We start from the raw sequence: 16,503 nt of genomic DNA on the forward strand, positions 1-16,503 counted from the left end.
GGAAGACAATAAATATAAAGTTGCCATACTTAACTTCGTTTTCTTCTTTTTAACAGATAACAGAGAAAATGAACTGGAGCTGAAGTCCCATTGGTCTGAAGAATTTAAGCAACGTGTCCCTGGAGCATTTAAGACCAATCCTTTTTGGAATGTACTGTCAGCATCCAATCCTTTTTTAGATGATGTAGCTCAGTCAAACAACAGAGAAAAAAGTGACAAGGGCATATCTATCTTAAAAGAAGACCCCTATTTATTTTCTAGAGATCTAAATAACAGAGACTCTGCTGCTTCGTCTGGAGACGAATTGAATCTTGATTATCTTTTTCTTCGCAAATCTTCCCGGAGATCGGCAAAATCTCGGAGTGTTTCAGATCTCTTGGATATTGTAGGGACCAAGACATTTGAACTCCCTTGCACTGCACCGTCCAACCATATCCTGCCTCCAAACAGTGAACCTCTTCAGAATGACCGTGAAGCCTATAAGACAGCGTGGTTGAATCAAAGGCAGCTGGCCCGATCTTGCCTGGATTTGAATGCGATAAATCAGAGCCCGGGATGGGCCCAAACCCAATCTGTAGAAACGCATATAGCTTGCAAAGTGAGTCATGAAGGCGGCTCCGTGCAGCTTCCTGACTCGGAGATTGCGGTTCATTTCCCCGAAGGCCACGTAGCCTTTGGAGAATTCCAAGAGGTTGGCTTACAGGCAATCCTTGACTCCCCACCGTCGCTTAACCATGAGTTTTCGACCACTGTGAGCCCACTGGTTGAACTTACATTAAGTAACCTCAATACCACCGAAGCCATTTTGCTAGAAATGAAAATTGCAGCCGAGGTGAAGAAGGACCCTTTCAGTCAGGTTATGACTGAAATTGTATGTCTATGTGGTTTCACTAAAGAGGGTCCGTTTGAAAGAATAGACAACTGTTACATCTATAAAGATACTATCCAAGTCAAGCTGACGGACCTGAGTCACTTGATGTACATTGTGGCTGTAGCCCAAACCAATACAGTTAATTCTCCTGCAAGTGCCTGGGAGTATATACACAGAAAGCTCTCGGTTGGGATTTATGGACCCAAACATATCCACCCTTCTTTCACAGTTGTATTTGCCCTGTTTGGCCACAACTATGTCCCAGAGAAACTTACAGTATGTGACATTAAAAAGGGTGGAAAGAGCATGCCCCCGGTGGTTTTCCAGCTCTGGGGAAAGCATACATTTGCACTCGAGAAGCCACAAGATCTCAATATTTTTGTGGCCTCTTGTGACCCTGATTTTGAAGTGAAGGAAGAGGATCAGGGGAAAGAAATCAAAGAAGGGATACTGAAAGGGGGCGGCGAAGTGATTCACCAACACTTCCCATTTTCTATAATCAACAGAAGGAAAATACATCTCTTTGTCTTCCGCGTCCAGGTGAAAGCCCCAAACAACAACCTGGTGTGCCAGTTTTACATCACAACCCCTGAGCCAGCTCCAAAGCCATTGACTGGGGTGCTCAACAAGCCAAACCGATTAGAAAGACGCAAGGCGGTCAACTCTGCGCCACTGCTATCAACGCCAACAATTAAATATCCAATTTTTCAGGACAAAGCGTTACACGTTGCCTGCTATGGCGTAGCTTTGAAGACAGTGTTGCGTCAAAATAAAATCGACTACTTGCTGGAATATTTTAAAGGCGACACAATAGCACTTCTTGGCGAAGATAAGGTGAAAGCCATCGGGCAGGCTAAAATAAAAGAATGGTACGTGGGCGTTCTTAGAAGGAAAGTTGGCCTCGTACACTGCAAAAATGTCAAAGTGATAGCCAAAGACCAAGCTATGGATATTGATGATAGCACAATCACAACCCAAAGCCTCCTTGAGCAAATTGCATTGCCTTTTAGAAAGCTGACTTACATCTATGCAGCAATCTTATCCACGGTATCAGAGAAAATGAACGATTGGAAAGCTTTAGCTGATGCCCTTGGATTTTCGCACTTGTCTTTGGATGCTTTCAGTGACGTACAAGCTGAGAAAGAATCAGAAAAAGTAGCCTACGTTGTGAAGAAGCTCAAGGAGGTCTGCCATGCTAACAAAAATACAAGGCGTTTCCTGTACGAGCTGTCTGTTGTAAGTACTGCTTAGATGTGTCCTGTTAGGCCACATTCACACCAAACATTTGACCCCTATTCTCACAGAGCTACTGTACATTCCCCAGAGTTCCCCGGGAGGGAGGATTGACAGTTAAATCATTCTGGAAAGTGTAGTTCTGTGAGGAAAATGGGGGTCTCCTAGCAACTCTCACCACCCTTAACAAACGATAATTCCCAGAATTCTTTGGGGGAAGCCATGACTGTTTAAAGTGGTACCATAGTGCTTTAAATGCATGGTGGGAATGTGGCCTTTGTTTATGTGAGGCCCAGATGAGCAATAATTGGTTTAGCTAATTTGTTGGGATTATGGTTATCCTTCTCCACCTCAAGGCCTGTAGGCAGGTGAAAAGATGCAGCAAAGCTATTTTAGTAGGAAAAATGGCTTTGTTAGCCGTGTGAGCTGCAGCTGCAATGGAAACGTTTAAAGAAGTTCTTGGCTCTGTACGTAGTTCTCTCACATGCTCCTTTATAGGCTTGTTGGATCCTGACCAAGATGTCTGAACAAAGCTGGTTGTGAAAATGTTCACTTAATGTTGAAATTATGTAGAAGCTGTGGGGCAAAAACACACTGTTGATCTCTAGTTTTTGATTAACTTATAAGAGCCTGCCTAGTTCCTTATGAAAGCTTGGAAGTGTGGGAGCCAGTTACAGTTGTTGTTAGACTGTAACTCCTATCATCCCTGACCATTGGCCATGCTGTCCGGCTGGGACTGATGAGAGTTTGAGTCCAGTACACTGGGGAACCCAGCGTAGTGTAGCAGTTAGGGTGTTGGAATAGGCTCTAGGAAACCAGGGTTCAGATCTCCACTCAACCATTAAGCTCACTGGGTGACCATGGGCCAGTCACCAACTTTCAGCCTGTCTCACAGGGTTGTTGTGAGTATAACATGGAGCCATATATGGTACCTTAAACTCCTTGATATACAGTCATACCTCATGTTACGTCCGCTGCGGGTTACATCTTTTCAGTTTACGGACATGCCGAACCTGGAAGTCCCGGAACGGGTTACTTCCGGGTTCAGTGAGTGCGCATGCACAGAAGTGCTAGATCATGCTTTGCACATGCGCAGAAGCACCAAATTGCGTCATGCATGTGCGCAGATGCGGCGCTTCAGGGTGTGGCCTTTTCATGTTGCGAACGGGCCGCGGGAATGGATCCCGTTCGTAACCAGAGGTACCACTGTACAGGGTGAGTCCTTTAAAAGAGGCCCCGTGGATACAGAGTACACATGTTCCACGGGGCCTCTTTTAAAAAACTCACCCTGTAAATGCAATAATAAATAAGTATCTGGAGAACATGGTGTTGTCTACCTCTGGTGCGGTCCACCTCCCATCTCTGGAAAACATAAATGCCAGACAACTCTTCCTTTATCCCTATGGTAGAATTCCTGCCATAACACTTCAGAATCCTAGGTGGAATTATTGGGGGGGACCTTAAAGATAGCTGTGCGTCCTGATGATCAGCTGATGGGTGAGACACTTTGCCCCTTTGTAATGAGCCAGAGCCCTTCATCCTTTGATCTCTACTCTCAGCAGCACTGGCATTGTGAATGCTTTCTAGCTGGAACTGAAGTTCTTCCTGCATTTCAGCACTTTGCTCAATGTAGAGCAGCATTTCCCAGACATTGTTGGGCTGAAGCTCCTCTTCACCCCAACCAGCATAGCCGGTAGTCCAGCTGCACCAGGAAGGCTGAATGCGGAGTGCTGTTGCCCCTGAAAGTTGTTTTGAGGGTGTCTCCCCCTTATCTGGGTTTCCCCCTGACTTTTCTTATTGAACGGTTGTAACTGCAAGCGGTCTTCCTTCATAATGAAGATTTCTCCTTAAAGTTCTAGTATTAGCCTGATAATTGCATTCAGTTAATGTATTTATTGGTAGAGAAACAAGAATCGTTACTGTAGCACTTTGGTTTGCAAGGAAGTGTAGTTAAAAGGTTTGCCTGGCAGCGTTGCAATGACTTTATGGTACTTTCTTGTACTTGAAAAATGTAATAGCTAGAGGGATTACTCTTTCTCCATTGACTAAGGGAGCAATCCTATTTTGTTTATTTGTTTGCTTATTAAATTTGTATACACAATACGCAAGAAGCTGGCTTAAAGCAAACCAAAAACTTGAACAAGGCTACTGTTGGCTGAGCCTGACAGAGGGAAAGGAAGCCTTTAGGTAAAGGACCCCTGGACAGTTAAATCCAGTCAAAGGCGACTATGGGGTTGTGGTGCTCATCTCACTTTCAGGCCGAGGGAGCCAGTGTTTGTCCACAGACAGCTTTCTGGGTCATGTGGCCAGCATGACTAAACCACTTCTGGTGCAATGGGACACTGTGATAGAAGCCAGAGTGCAAGGAAATGTTGTTTACCTTCCCGCCGCAGCAGTACCTATTTATCTACTTGCACTGGCGTGCTTTCAAACTGCTAGGTTGGCAGGAGCAGGGACAGAGCAACGGGAGCACACTCTGTTGCAGGGATTCGAACCGCCTACCTTCTGATCGGCAAGCCCAAGAGGCTCAGTGGTTTAGACCACAGTGCAACCTATACTGGGTTATCAGATCATGTGACCAAGCTAATAGGCTTAGGATCCAGCTCTGGTCCCACTCCCAGAATGCCCCTTCCTTAGGCGCTAGGCTGGGTAAAGATATTTTGGGCTGGGCCCCAGCAGAGACAGGATGAGTGAGACATGTCCTCATTTAAATACAGTGGTGCCTCGCTAGATGAATGCCCTGTTAGACGAATTTCCCGCTATACGAATAGGTTTTGCGATCGGAGGTTGCCTTGCAAGACGAGGTTTTTTTTTTGCGAAGCGTGGCCATAAAAACCTCCAATCACAAAACCTACAGGGCATTCCTCTAGCGAAAGGGGAACGAGCTACAGCACAGGAAGAAGGCAAAGGAAGATCAGCTGAAAGGCACTGACAGCTGTCACCGCCTCTCAGCTGATCTTCCCTTGCCTTCTTCCTGTGCTGCAGCTCGCTCCCCTTTGTGTTCCGCTGGTCTCTGCCGGTGAGGGGCAACCGGCAGAGACCAGGGGAACACAAAGGCTGTAGCGCGGGAAGAAGGGGGGGAGAAGTGGATTCTTCCCCCCGCCGCCAAGCCAGTCCACGGCGGGGGCTTTTCGGATCCTCCGCTTCCCCCCCACTGCCTGACAAGGCGGGGATGGGACGAGGCTTCTCCAGCCTCGCCCGATCCCGGGCAGTGTGTGGTGGGGGAAAGCGGAGGATCCAAAAAGCGGAGGATCCGACGCTGCGGGGATGGGATGAGGCTTCTCCAGCCTTGTCCGATCCCGGGCAGTGTGTGGTGGGGGAAAGCGCGGAGGATCCTGCGCTTCCCACCCCCACCGCCTGACACGGGCTTGCTAGGCGCCATTGGAACGGCGGCTAGCAAGCCTGCTGTTGCAAGGGGGGGCGGGATCAGAGCCCAAAAGGAGCCCTCTCGGGCGCTGCTCCCGCCGCCCACCCCCTCACCTGGGTGGGCTTGCTAGACACCGTTGGAATGGCGGCTAGCAAGCCTGCTTTAGCGGGGGGCGGCGAAACACCCCAGCACCGGCGCGCTTTGGCCCCATCACCCGGAGCCAAAGCGTGCCGGTGCGGGGATGTTTTCACTGGCTGCCTTCCCCAATTCAAGGGGAAGGCAGCCAGCGAAGCACCGGTGCACTTCGGCCCCGTCACCCGGAGCCGAAGTGCGCTGGTGTGGGGACTTTTTGCCGGCTGCCGAAAGCCCCGCTTTCCCCTCAGCCCGTCCGACACAGCGCAGATCGGAGGAGGCTTCTCCTCCGATCCTGCTGTGTCGGACGGGGTGGGGGGAAAGCTGGCGGCAGGGGGAGAGGAAGGAAGGAAGAGAAAGGGCTGCTTTCTCTTCCTTCGTTCCTCTCCCCCCCCCCCGCCCAACAGAGCCCGCATCTGACGGGGGTTCGGAAGCCCTGTCAAATGCTGGCTCTGTCGGGCGAGAGAACAAGCGCCTGCCTGCCTTCCCCAAGCCAAGAGAGCAAGTACCGCTGCCGCCGCCAGGCCCCCGGAGCCCATAGGAACGCATTAATTGACTTTTAATGCGTTCCTATGGGAAACAGTGCCTCGCTACACGAAATTTTTGTAGGACGAATTGAGTCCTGGAACGAATTAATTTCGTCTAGCGAGGCACCATTGTATACACTCTCCCCAGCATGAGCCTAACACACTAAGGTCCTTTCACGGTGGCTCACTATCGAAGTCATAACAAAGCACAACACTGTCAACACACACCCTTAAAAAAAGCTTGAAAACAAAAACCACAGCAAGCCAGACAGGGACACTGTGACACAGGTCTGCAGCCTTCGCACCCGACGAAAATTCAACAAATAGGGATCCAAACCTAACTTTAGCAGGAGGGAGTTCTACAGATGGAGTGCCACAACTGAGAAGGCCCTTTCCTTAGATCACTGCAATATATCACAAGGAGGGCCTTCTCGGTAGTACAGGCTAGTGGATAATGGGACAGGTGCTCCTACAGGGGCGCAAGTCATTCAGAGCACTGTAAGTTATCAACATAACATTGAAAGGGGCCCAGTACTGTACTGTCGGTCAATGCTGAACCAGTGTTACATGGTTCAGAAAAGAAGCATAGCTCCAGCATGGTCAGTGTTAATTTAATGGTTGTGTGTCTTATTTTATCTGTAAGCCACCTAAAGTCCCTGTCAAGGAAAAAGGAGATGTGATGATGATGATGATGATGATAATAATAATAATAATAATAATAATAATAATAATAATAATAGGCATCTAGAAGGCACCAGGTTGGGAAATGCTGGTTTTGAACATAAGCCTTTCGAATCTTAGTCCTATTTCTGTGATGAGACGTTGCTCAAAATAACAGAAGTCCTTTAGCTTCAAAAATAGCAAGGGCTGGAAGTCATGGGTTTTGTCATTGTCAAGATAAATATACCACCGCTTAAGGACTTCTCACTAGTTTTCTGCCACTGCAATTTTAAACATGGACTTGCAGGTAAAAGTTATGTCTCTTGCTTCCAGCTTCTTCCCTGAGGCTATATTTTCAGGGTCATTATACAGATGTCGTTCTCGTTGAAACTTAAAGTACCTTTTCATTTGGTTTTTTTTATTTTACAATGGCAGCTTTCTGCCAAAGAGCCACAGCGTCTTAAATGACTGAGAATATAATTGATGCATATAGGATGGAGATGGTGTGGAGATGCTACGTAGGATCAGACCAGCATATGATCTGTAGTGGCCAGGATGTGCAGTGCCCACCTTCGACCTGTGCAGAAACACTTTTGGGCGGCCTCCTTGTGAGAAAAGCAGTGTTAAAATGGAGCAGTCTATACTTCTTCCAAAGATCTTCTATGAATCCAGTGTTTCTGTGTTTCTTCCTGAAATAACCACATTAGAGGATCAAGTTTCCATCTTGGTGTGGGATATGCAGCGGTCCCATTCTGGGATCGAACCTGTAACCTTGGCATTATCAGCAGCACGCTCTAACCAACTGAGGAAATGGGAGTTCAACAACTTCTGAAGAGCCAGAGACTCCTACTTAAACCTTGCATAATTGGTTAGTTGTAAGCTGCTGTGATTTATTTATTTTCTAATGGTAGTACAGTCGTACCTTGGTTTTCGAACAGCTTAGTTCTCAAACGTTTTCGCTTCCGAACGCTGCAAAGCAGGAAGTGAGTGTTCCCGGTTTGCGAACTATTTTTGGAAGCCGAACGTCCAACAGGGCTTCCGCAGCTTCCGATTAGCTGCAGGAGCTTCCTGCAGCCAATCAGAAGCCACGCTTTGGTTTTCCAACGTTTTGGAAGTTGAACAGACTTCCGGAACGGATTCCATTTGACTTCCAAAGTAAGACTGTATATAAATATTTAAAACAACATTTTAAGGGCAAAATGGAAGAGATATTTTCTTGTCTCAGACGGAATGCAAATTGTTTTGTTCAGTTTTGGGCCAGCAGAGCAAAGCGATTGCATTTACACAAACCTGAGCATTTTAAAAGGACGCTCAAGTAAAAAGGGCTGAGAGCGAGAAGTCGTTTTTTGTAAAAATAAAAATAAAAAATGATTATACAAATGGGCCACAATGCCCACATATATTTCTTTTCTTTTCCTAAGCAGATTTTATCCTGCTGCAGTCTAGTTCTAAAGTAATTTCTCAGGACAGAACTTTCAGTAATTTCAGCCGGTCTTTTCCCTGGTTAATGACCATAGGCAGGACTGTCCGAAATATCTGTAATCAGGAATAATGAGTAAACTCTATTATTGATTATGCAGTCCTAAGACTGACATTTATATAAAACCATACTCTTCTTTCTGGGAACAGTATACTATTTTTGGCAGTACTGTATAGGGATAAATCTGGGAAAAACTAATTAGTTCAGATTTCCTTTTAAATCTGGCTCCTAGGCTAATTGTTCTAGTGAAAGAGAATTGATACAGATTCACCAGGGGTTAGTAAAATTGGTAATAATTATTCCAGTGTATCTATTGTTTTGCTGCCAGACGCAAGATTCACAAAGCCCTACTCAAGTTGGAGCCAAGCAGATTTCTTATACTCTGCTTTGATCACCGAAGCCTTCAGATGGGACACATTTTGTGCCCCTGCCCCTTAGATTTAACGGGCCTTTACCAGGGACCAAGACTTCTGTGTGGGCAGACCCTGCTCTGTGGAACTACTTGCCCCATGATCTTTGTTCGACAGGAGTCATCCCTGCTTTCTTTCAAACGTATTTTAAAAACTGTTCAATCAGGTCTTCGGAATCTGTTTAAAAAAAATAAAAATAAAAACCAACTAATTTTTAATGATATGTTCTTTTTGCTGTGGCTATTTTGGCGTATTGTGTTTTTAATCTTACACCTTGCCTTGTTATAATTTCTACAGGAGTGTGGCTTATAAATATTTAAATAAATATATGTATGGTGCCGTATCTGACTAAGTAACACATAAAGGAGGACCTGTTGAAATCAGTGGACTGAAGACTCCATTCAAATAGCATTTCATTCAGTTTTCATGATTATTCCTTACCTAATCATTTCCACATTTTATGTGATCTTTCTCCACATGTGAAAAAGCCGCTTCTGGAACACTAGTGGAATATTTAGCAGAAGTTTAAGTGCTCGTTTCCGTATTGCTTCAAATAGTTGCACAAGCCGGCTACAATTAATTGTTATTCATGGTTGCTTGAGAACATAATCATCCAACTTGTGGTTGCAGGCCCTGCTGAAGCTGGATTGCCAAGGATTACTTGCACGCATCACGCAAGACACAGTCATTTTTACGTCTGCTGTGAAGCTTGGGAAAGGCTGGAGAGAGCTGGCAGAAAAATTAGCACGACTCACAAAGCAACAAATCGAAGCTTATGAAACTCCCCACCGGGGCACAAATGGAGATGTCCCTCCAGAGGTGAGACATCTCTCACTTTCTTTCACTGTGCTCTTTTGCCACCAGAGCTTTTTAGGCTGAATATAGACCATTGTTTTTATAACTGACTTTTAAAGTGGAATTGCTTGCCATGGGATGTACGTGTACACATTCCTTTTGTCCCACCATTGTCTCTGGTCAAACAGGGTTGCATAGGTTTTCCGAGCACAATTCAAAGTGTTGGTGCTGACCTTTAAAGCTCTAAACGGCCTCAGTCCAGTATACCTGAGGGAGTGTCTCTACTCCCATCGTTCTGCCCAGACACTGAGGTCCAGCGCCGAGGGCCTTCTGGTGGTTCCCTCACTGCGAGAAGCGAAGTTACAGGGAACCAGGCAGAGGGCCTTCTCAGTGGTGGTGCCCACCCTGTGGAACGCTCTTCCAACAGATGTAACGGAGATTAGCAACCGTACAACCTTTAGAAGACATCTGAAGGCAGCCCTGCTCAGGGAAGTTTGATGTTTTATTGTGTTTTTAATATTATGTTGGGAGCCGCCCAGAGTGGCTGGGGAATAATAAATTGTTGTTGTTATTGTTGTTGTTGTTTCTTAAATGATATAATACCCATCAAACGTGGTGAAAACAGAATTGATCTATACACTCGTGAAACTGCCTCTCTTCAGTCCTAAACATCTCTCTCTCTCTTCTCTCTCTCTCCTCTTCCTCCTCCTCCTCCTCTCTCCCCCTCTCTCTCGGTCTCCCCCCCACACCCCCGTCTTACTGTTATGTGTCCAAAATTTCAACTCTAATAATTCTTGTCTGCGTTATAATAACATGACACAAGATTGCTCAAAGCCATTTCTCAAAGCCCACCCAAAGAGACAAGTTGATGGAGACCAAATATTGAATTAAACATATAAATTGCTTCTCTAGAGAATTTAAATGGAGTCATCCTGAGGGTGTAAGTGTAAAGATTAATTCTGCAATGCAAAGGACCTAAGCCTGCAGTCCTGTGCATATTTTATTTAGGATAAGGTACACTGAACTCTGGTGAGTTCTGAGTAAACGTGTTTTGGATTGTTCCGCATCTGTCAATGAAGCTATAGAAAAATTTCCATTAACATTGGCCTTTATCAGCAGATGATTTTGGCTTGGTATCCCAACCAAATCTGAAAATGTGTAGATAATGTTGGAGGACAATGGCAGCTAAACTAGCAAGTCACATGAATGTATAATGCAGTGAATAATCCAAACAGGAAGAAATGCAAAACTTTGAGCATTTCAGTATAATTTGGCTTTCAATTTTTTGTCTGTATGTTGCCCACTACAACCCAATAGTTCCCATAATAGAAAAGAGGTCAGAATATTATTCACCTCGTTTTTTGAATCTAATTCTTTTGGCTTGTATTTAATTTTGATTGTCAGCCACCTTGGCTTGTTCTTTGAGTTACCAGATTTTTCATGTAGTTCTCTGATATGTGACTTGGACTTGCACTTAAATAAGACAAAGATAGGCAAAGATCACCTAGGTGAAATCTTGCATAAAGTACTGTTTGTCAAAAAAGGGGGGGGGGTACTTGATTTTGCAGTGGTCCTCCTCTCTCTTTTTCTTATGTTTATGTTTTTATTTGGAATCATTCATCACGAGCAGCCTTAGAAATCTCATATCAGCTGCCACAGTGATATTAAGCTGTCAAGCTAGAAGTTAAATGAAATATTCACAACAACAAATAGCTGCCTCTTTCTCCGTCAGCATGCAACGTGCAGGAATTTGATAACTCTGTGCGCAGTGTTTTCATTTTTCCTGTGTTTATTTATAGCCTGGTCTTTCCCAAAGGAGGGTCAGGTTCTGTAATAGCACTTCTTGCCTTACTCAATTCTTACAGCAGCCTTGTGTGGCAGATCCCACTTTGCAGATGAGATACTCACTCTGACGTTTTTTATTTTTGTATTAGTTTCACCTGTAGGCTGCTTTCCCACATAAATGTGCCCAAAGTGGCTCACAGTGCTGCAAAAATAAATAAAATAAAATGCACATTGTTACAATAATAGTCTAATGTGCATTGATTCCAAAATATACATAGTATGATAATCCAGCACACAGTGCTTTAAAAGAGTCTGATCCTCCATGAATACTATATTCTACTATACTATATGGAGGCCATATAGCCCTGAATACCAGTTGCAGGGAATCACAAGTGAACAGAGTGCTGTTTCTCTTGGGTCCTCCTTGCAGGCTTCCCAGAGGCATAGCCACTGTGAGAATGAGATGCTGAACTAGACAGAACGTTGACCTGATCTAGCAACACTATTAATTTGTTCCTAAATAATTCATTTTGATATTACTATTACCTGTAATTAATGAATTAAATTTGTATAACCCCCCTTCATCTGTAGATCTCAGGGCAGTTCACAACATAAATCGGCTCCATAGCAGATGATGATTCCATCCAGCTGGGGCTTCTTCTGCAGCCAATCAGGGCTGGGTGGAGTGTCCACCAATCAGGAGGGAGTGGACAGTTAAATGGTCAAGTTGAGTTTGGCTTGGTCATGGCTAGGGATTAGCTGGGCATTGGGGCGGTTTGCTAGGCAGGGCAGCCTCGATTACTTCCCCGAGGAGAAGGATAAAATTCTAAAATGGGCCTGAAAGTGTTTTCTTGGTTTAGGTAGGAGAACGAAAACCCATTCTGGGAGGAATCAGTTTAATTTTGTTGTTGTTTAGTCGTGTCCGACTCTTCGTGAACCCATGGACCAGAGCACGCCAGGCGCTCCTGTCTTCCACTGTCTCCCGCAGTTTGGTCAGACTCATGTTGGTGGCTTAGAGAACACTGTCCAACCATCTCGTCCTCTGTCGTCCCCTTCTCCTAGTGCCCTCAATCTTTCCCAACATCAGGGTCTTTTCCAGGGAGTCTTCTCTTCTCATGAGGTGGCCAAAGTATTGGAGCCTCAGCTTCAGGATCTGTCCTTCCAGTGAGCACTCAGGGCTGATTTCCTTCAGAATGGATAGGTTGGATCTTCTTGCAGTCCATGGGACTCTCAAGAGTCTCCTCCAGCACCATAATTCAAAAGCATCCATTCTTCGGTGATGGGCCTTCTTTATGGTCCAGCTCTCACTTCCATACATCACTACTGGGAAAACCATAGCTTTAACTATACGGACCTTTGTCGGCAAGGTGACGTCTCTGCTTTTTAAGATGCTATCTAGGTTTGTCATTGCTTTTCTCCCAAGAAGCAGGCGTCTTTTAATTTCGTGACTGCTGTCACCATCTGCAGTGATCACCATCTGCAGTGATCATGGAACCCAGTTTAATTAGAAACCAGTTTAAAGTCCAATTTTAAATAAAGTTCTGATGGTAATTACTTCTGTAAAAAGGTTTTTGGCTGAAATGAAGTGGCATGCCCTATCCGCTTAACCATCAAGCTTTTAACCCTCATTATGTGTGTTTAAATTAAATTCCAGTTTTGTTTCCAACATGGCTCATCCTTACTTTGATCCTCTGGGTGAGGGAGAAGTGGTCACAGGTTTTCTTTTCACATTATTAAGAGTCCTTGCTCCTGGATATTAGCAGTTGCTACCACATACAGAGAATCTCAGACCTCAACAGGTTGTTTTAAAGCACCCCAAACCTGGTCATGTTCCCTATCTTTATTGAGGGAGTGTGCCACATCTGTTTTTTCCAACACCCCAGTGTCTTTACGGTTCACGCTTGCCAGTTATACCTGGAGTAGCCAACCTGGTTCCCTCCTGTTGCTGTTGGACTCCATCTCCCATCATCCCCAGATAGCAGGTATAATGGTTAGTGCTGATGGGACCTGTAGTCCACCTGAGGGCACAGTGCTGGCTACTACTGTGCTGCACAGCAGTACATAACACTGGCCAGGTTTGCGACATAGCTGGGCAAATTGCCCCTCTGCCCTGGTAAGCTCCATAAACTTGGCAGGCAGCATTGAGACAGCAGGAGTATCTTTTGGACAGGTCTCTCCTGCAAGCAAATCTGGTCTTGAGCAACGTCATGTAGTAAACAGAGACTACAAATTCATTCAGGTTTTCCAAACATCACTAGCTGTGATCACTAGCTCACAAGCACTCTCAGACTTTAAAAATAGCACTTGCTTATTCAGTCAATCTATATGAGCAGACACTCCTATTACATGACTTCTTGCCATTCTGCATCTCCTAATTGTCGTTAAGTAAAACAGTGGTAAGAATGAATTGCACTCTACCCTGTCTCAGATTCCTGACTTTCACGGACCAGGCTGAGTTTGCAGAACTGACATCTAGGAAGCCCCCTTTGTCTCTCTTTAATTTGCAAATCGAGCTCAATTGAGAACATTTGATCCAAAAGCTGCAGGTTCAAGGTTATTTTTACAGTATCTGTCTGCATTTTGAGAGCTTGACAGTGAGACTGGCTAAACTTGCTCCCCATCTGTGGTTTTCAGATTTACTTCAAAGGTGGTATGTTTTTAAAATAGAAATTTCTGATGGAGCATCATTTTAAAAAATGGCTTCCATAATTATCCATTATTTTCTGCTGTTCTGATTTGCCAGTGTTTATGTTTGAAACGATCCCCCTTATTTTTAAATGACCCCCCCCCCAAGAACAGTACAGCTTTCTGTTTGCCTTTTTGCTATCTTCTGTGCTGATTATGTGTGGTTTTTTTTTTACTTTGCTGTTGCACCTTCCAGTTGAAATCTACAAAATGGGAATAAAATTAATTTCCACTAGGAATTCCTAAAGGTTTTGTCTGTGCAGGGCTGCAGTGACCCAGTGCTCGTTAGGAATAACTGCTAATTCCTAAAATTGTTCTTCCCTATTGTCAGGGGGTCTCTCTACAGAGAGCCCCCACCAATCATCCTCACCAGCTCCTCGCCCAGCCCAGCGAGTCAGGAGAAAGGAATGAGGAAGTTAGTGTAGTGGAGAGAGGGCTATCTCATGTATCAGAGCCCCAGCACCGCTTGGAGAGAGGGATAGGGGAGGAGGAGCACAGAGGGCTTTCAGACGCAGGGCAGCCCTTCCCTCTGACGCCCAAATTGAGGTGTGCACCCACCCGTAGGGCCAGGGGGTGGCGCTTTGGTGTGCCCAGGCTTTTATGCTGGGCGAAAACCCGCAGGAAGCCATTGCGGGGTTCTGACACGGACTGAGCAGTCATGTATGCTGATGTTCTTGCACTGTAAATAGTATGCACAATAAATCTCTGAAAGACAAGACGGAGTGGAGCGTCTTTACTCAGGAGTAGCCGCAACCACCTCTGACACCTATTATCAAAGATGATTTCTGGGTTGCCAGAGCTTGTGATGTCCATGTGTTTTTAGTGTTGCTAAAAAGTAGTTGCAGGCCCCCTCAACTGGTTCCTGTACTTTACGTGAGATATATGTCGAGAAATTTAAAGTACTCCTTTGAATGAGTCAGAATGTTGATCTTTTTAGCCCAGTAATGTCACTTTGCCTCCCAAGTTCTTCCTTGATGAGATCTTATCTAGAGATACTTGTGGTTGAACTTGGGACCTTATTATCGCTCTCCTTTCCAGTTAAGCTTCTTTTAAATTTTCCAGGAGAAGTGATGACCTACTTTGGGAAACTGCACTAGAATTTGAGCTGCTCGAGTAAAATGTTAACATTCATTGATCAATGGCCATATTTGGAGTTAAAAAAATTAGCTGCTCGGCGATCCAGGTCCAGCTCAGGGGGATTTCATGATTGATTCCATTTCATTAATTTCATTATTGAGTACAATTTAATTTAAAGCATTTTTATCCCTCTTTTTCCATTAAAATGTTCAAGACAGCTTACAAAAGTTAAAAAATAGCAGAACAGTTAACGAGACCCGCAAAAACACACACACATCAGATAAAATATAAACGCTTTTCCCAGCCTTCAAAATTTGTCTGGTGCCAGACGTATTCTGCACCTGGCTATCAGCGACTTGCGACCAAGTGAAGATGCCTGGGTGCCTAATGTCTCCACCACCTGGAGGTGCATGCCTGGGGATCCTTGAATCTTTGACTGTTTTCACACATTAACAGCACATCCTGTAGAATTCCATCCATGATATTTTATCTGTATGTTCTGAACAAATTTCAGGAACCGGAAAGTTGAATTGCAAAATACAACTTTTGAGCTGTCTATGTCTAGCCCCCAAATGGTTCCTAATGTAAAGGCAGTGTTATAAATTCGGATATATAAGCCAGGCAGCAAATGACTCCTTAAACCAGGGTTACAACTAGTAATTCTGTTTTGGTGATTTCACCCTGGTTTAAGGAGCCATTTGGTGCCTAGCTTATATATCTGAATTTATAACACTGTCTTTACATTAATCAACTTAAAATACAATGGCAAGCAGCCTAAATTATAAAAGAGGAGCCTAAAAAACAAACAGACAGACAGACCGACCAGCTGCTTTCAGAATGCCCCTCAGACCGAATCGGTACTTATAAAAAGAGGAAGGAAGAATTGTCTTGGGGCTGACAATTTCATTAGTGATTTAATGACTGGTAAAAATGAAGCCATAAATTCCTTCCAACATGCTGTGGACTTTTTTTTTAAAAAAAGTTACCTACTTGAATGATATGAGGACATATTTGACTGTATGTTTAGAGTTATAGTAATATGATAACTATAATATGATATATAATATAATAGTAACATGGGGCGCAGGTGACGCTGTGGGTTAAACCACTGAGCCTAGGGCTTGCTGATCAGAAGGTCGGCGGTTCAAATCCCTGCGGTGGGGTGAGCTCCCGTTGCTCGGCCCCAGCTCCTGCCAACCTAGCAGCTCAAAAGCATGTCAAAAGTGCAAGTAGATAAATAGGTACCGCTACAGCGGGAAGGTAAACGGTGTTTCCGTGTGCTGCTCTGGTTCGCCAAAAGCGGCTTTGTCATGCTGGCCACATGACCCAGAAGCTGTATGCCAGCTCCCTCGGCCAATAATGCGAGATGAGCGCCACAACCCCAGAGTCGGTCACGACTGGACCTAATGGTCAGGGGTCCCTTTACCTTTACCTTTAATATGATAATAAGTATGGGGTATGGGTGAGAATAGTCAACTGGG

General features: G+C 44.8%; 1 protein-coding gene across 1 annotated transcript in view; it reads left to right on the forward strand.

Moving 5' to 3' along the window:
- Nucleotides 1–16,503, forward strand: part of MACC1 (MET transcriptional regulator MACC1) — a 36,822-nt gene that overhangs the window by 14,706 nt on the left and 5,613 nt on the right. Inside the window, exons 3-4 of the mRNA XM_035129674.2 lie at nucleotides 57–2,107; nucleotides 9,311–9,499. Of these exons, the coding sequence (XP_034985565.2) occupies nucleotides 57–2,107; nucleotides 9,311–9,499 (2,240 nt within the window). The remainder of the gene's footprint in view (nucleotides 1–56; nucleotides 2,108–9,310; nucleotides 9,500–16,503) is intronic.

The sequence above is a fragment of the Zootoca vivipara genome, chromosome 12 (genome assembly GCF_963506605.1).
Source record: "Zootoca vivipara chromosome 12, rZooViv1.1, whole genome shotgun sequence".
In the NCBI taxonomy this organism is placed as follows: Eukaryota; Metazoa; Chordata; class Lepidosauria; order Squamata; family Lacertidae; genus Zootoca; species Zootoca vivipara.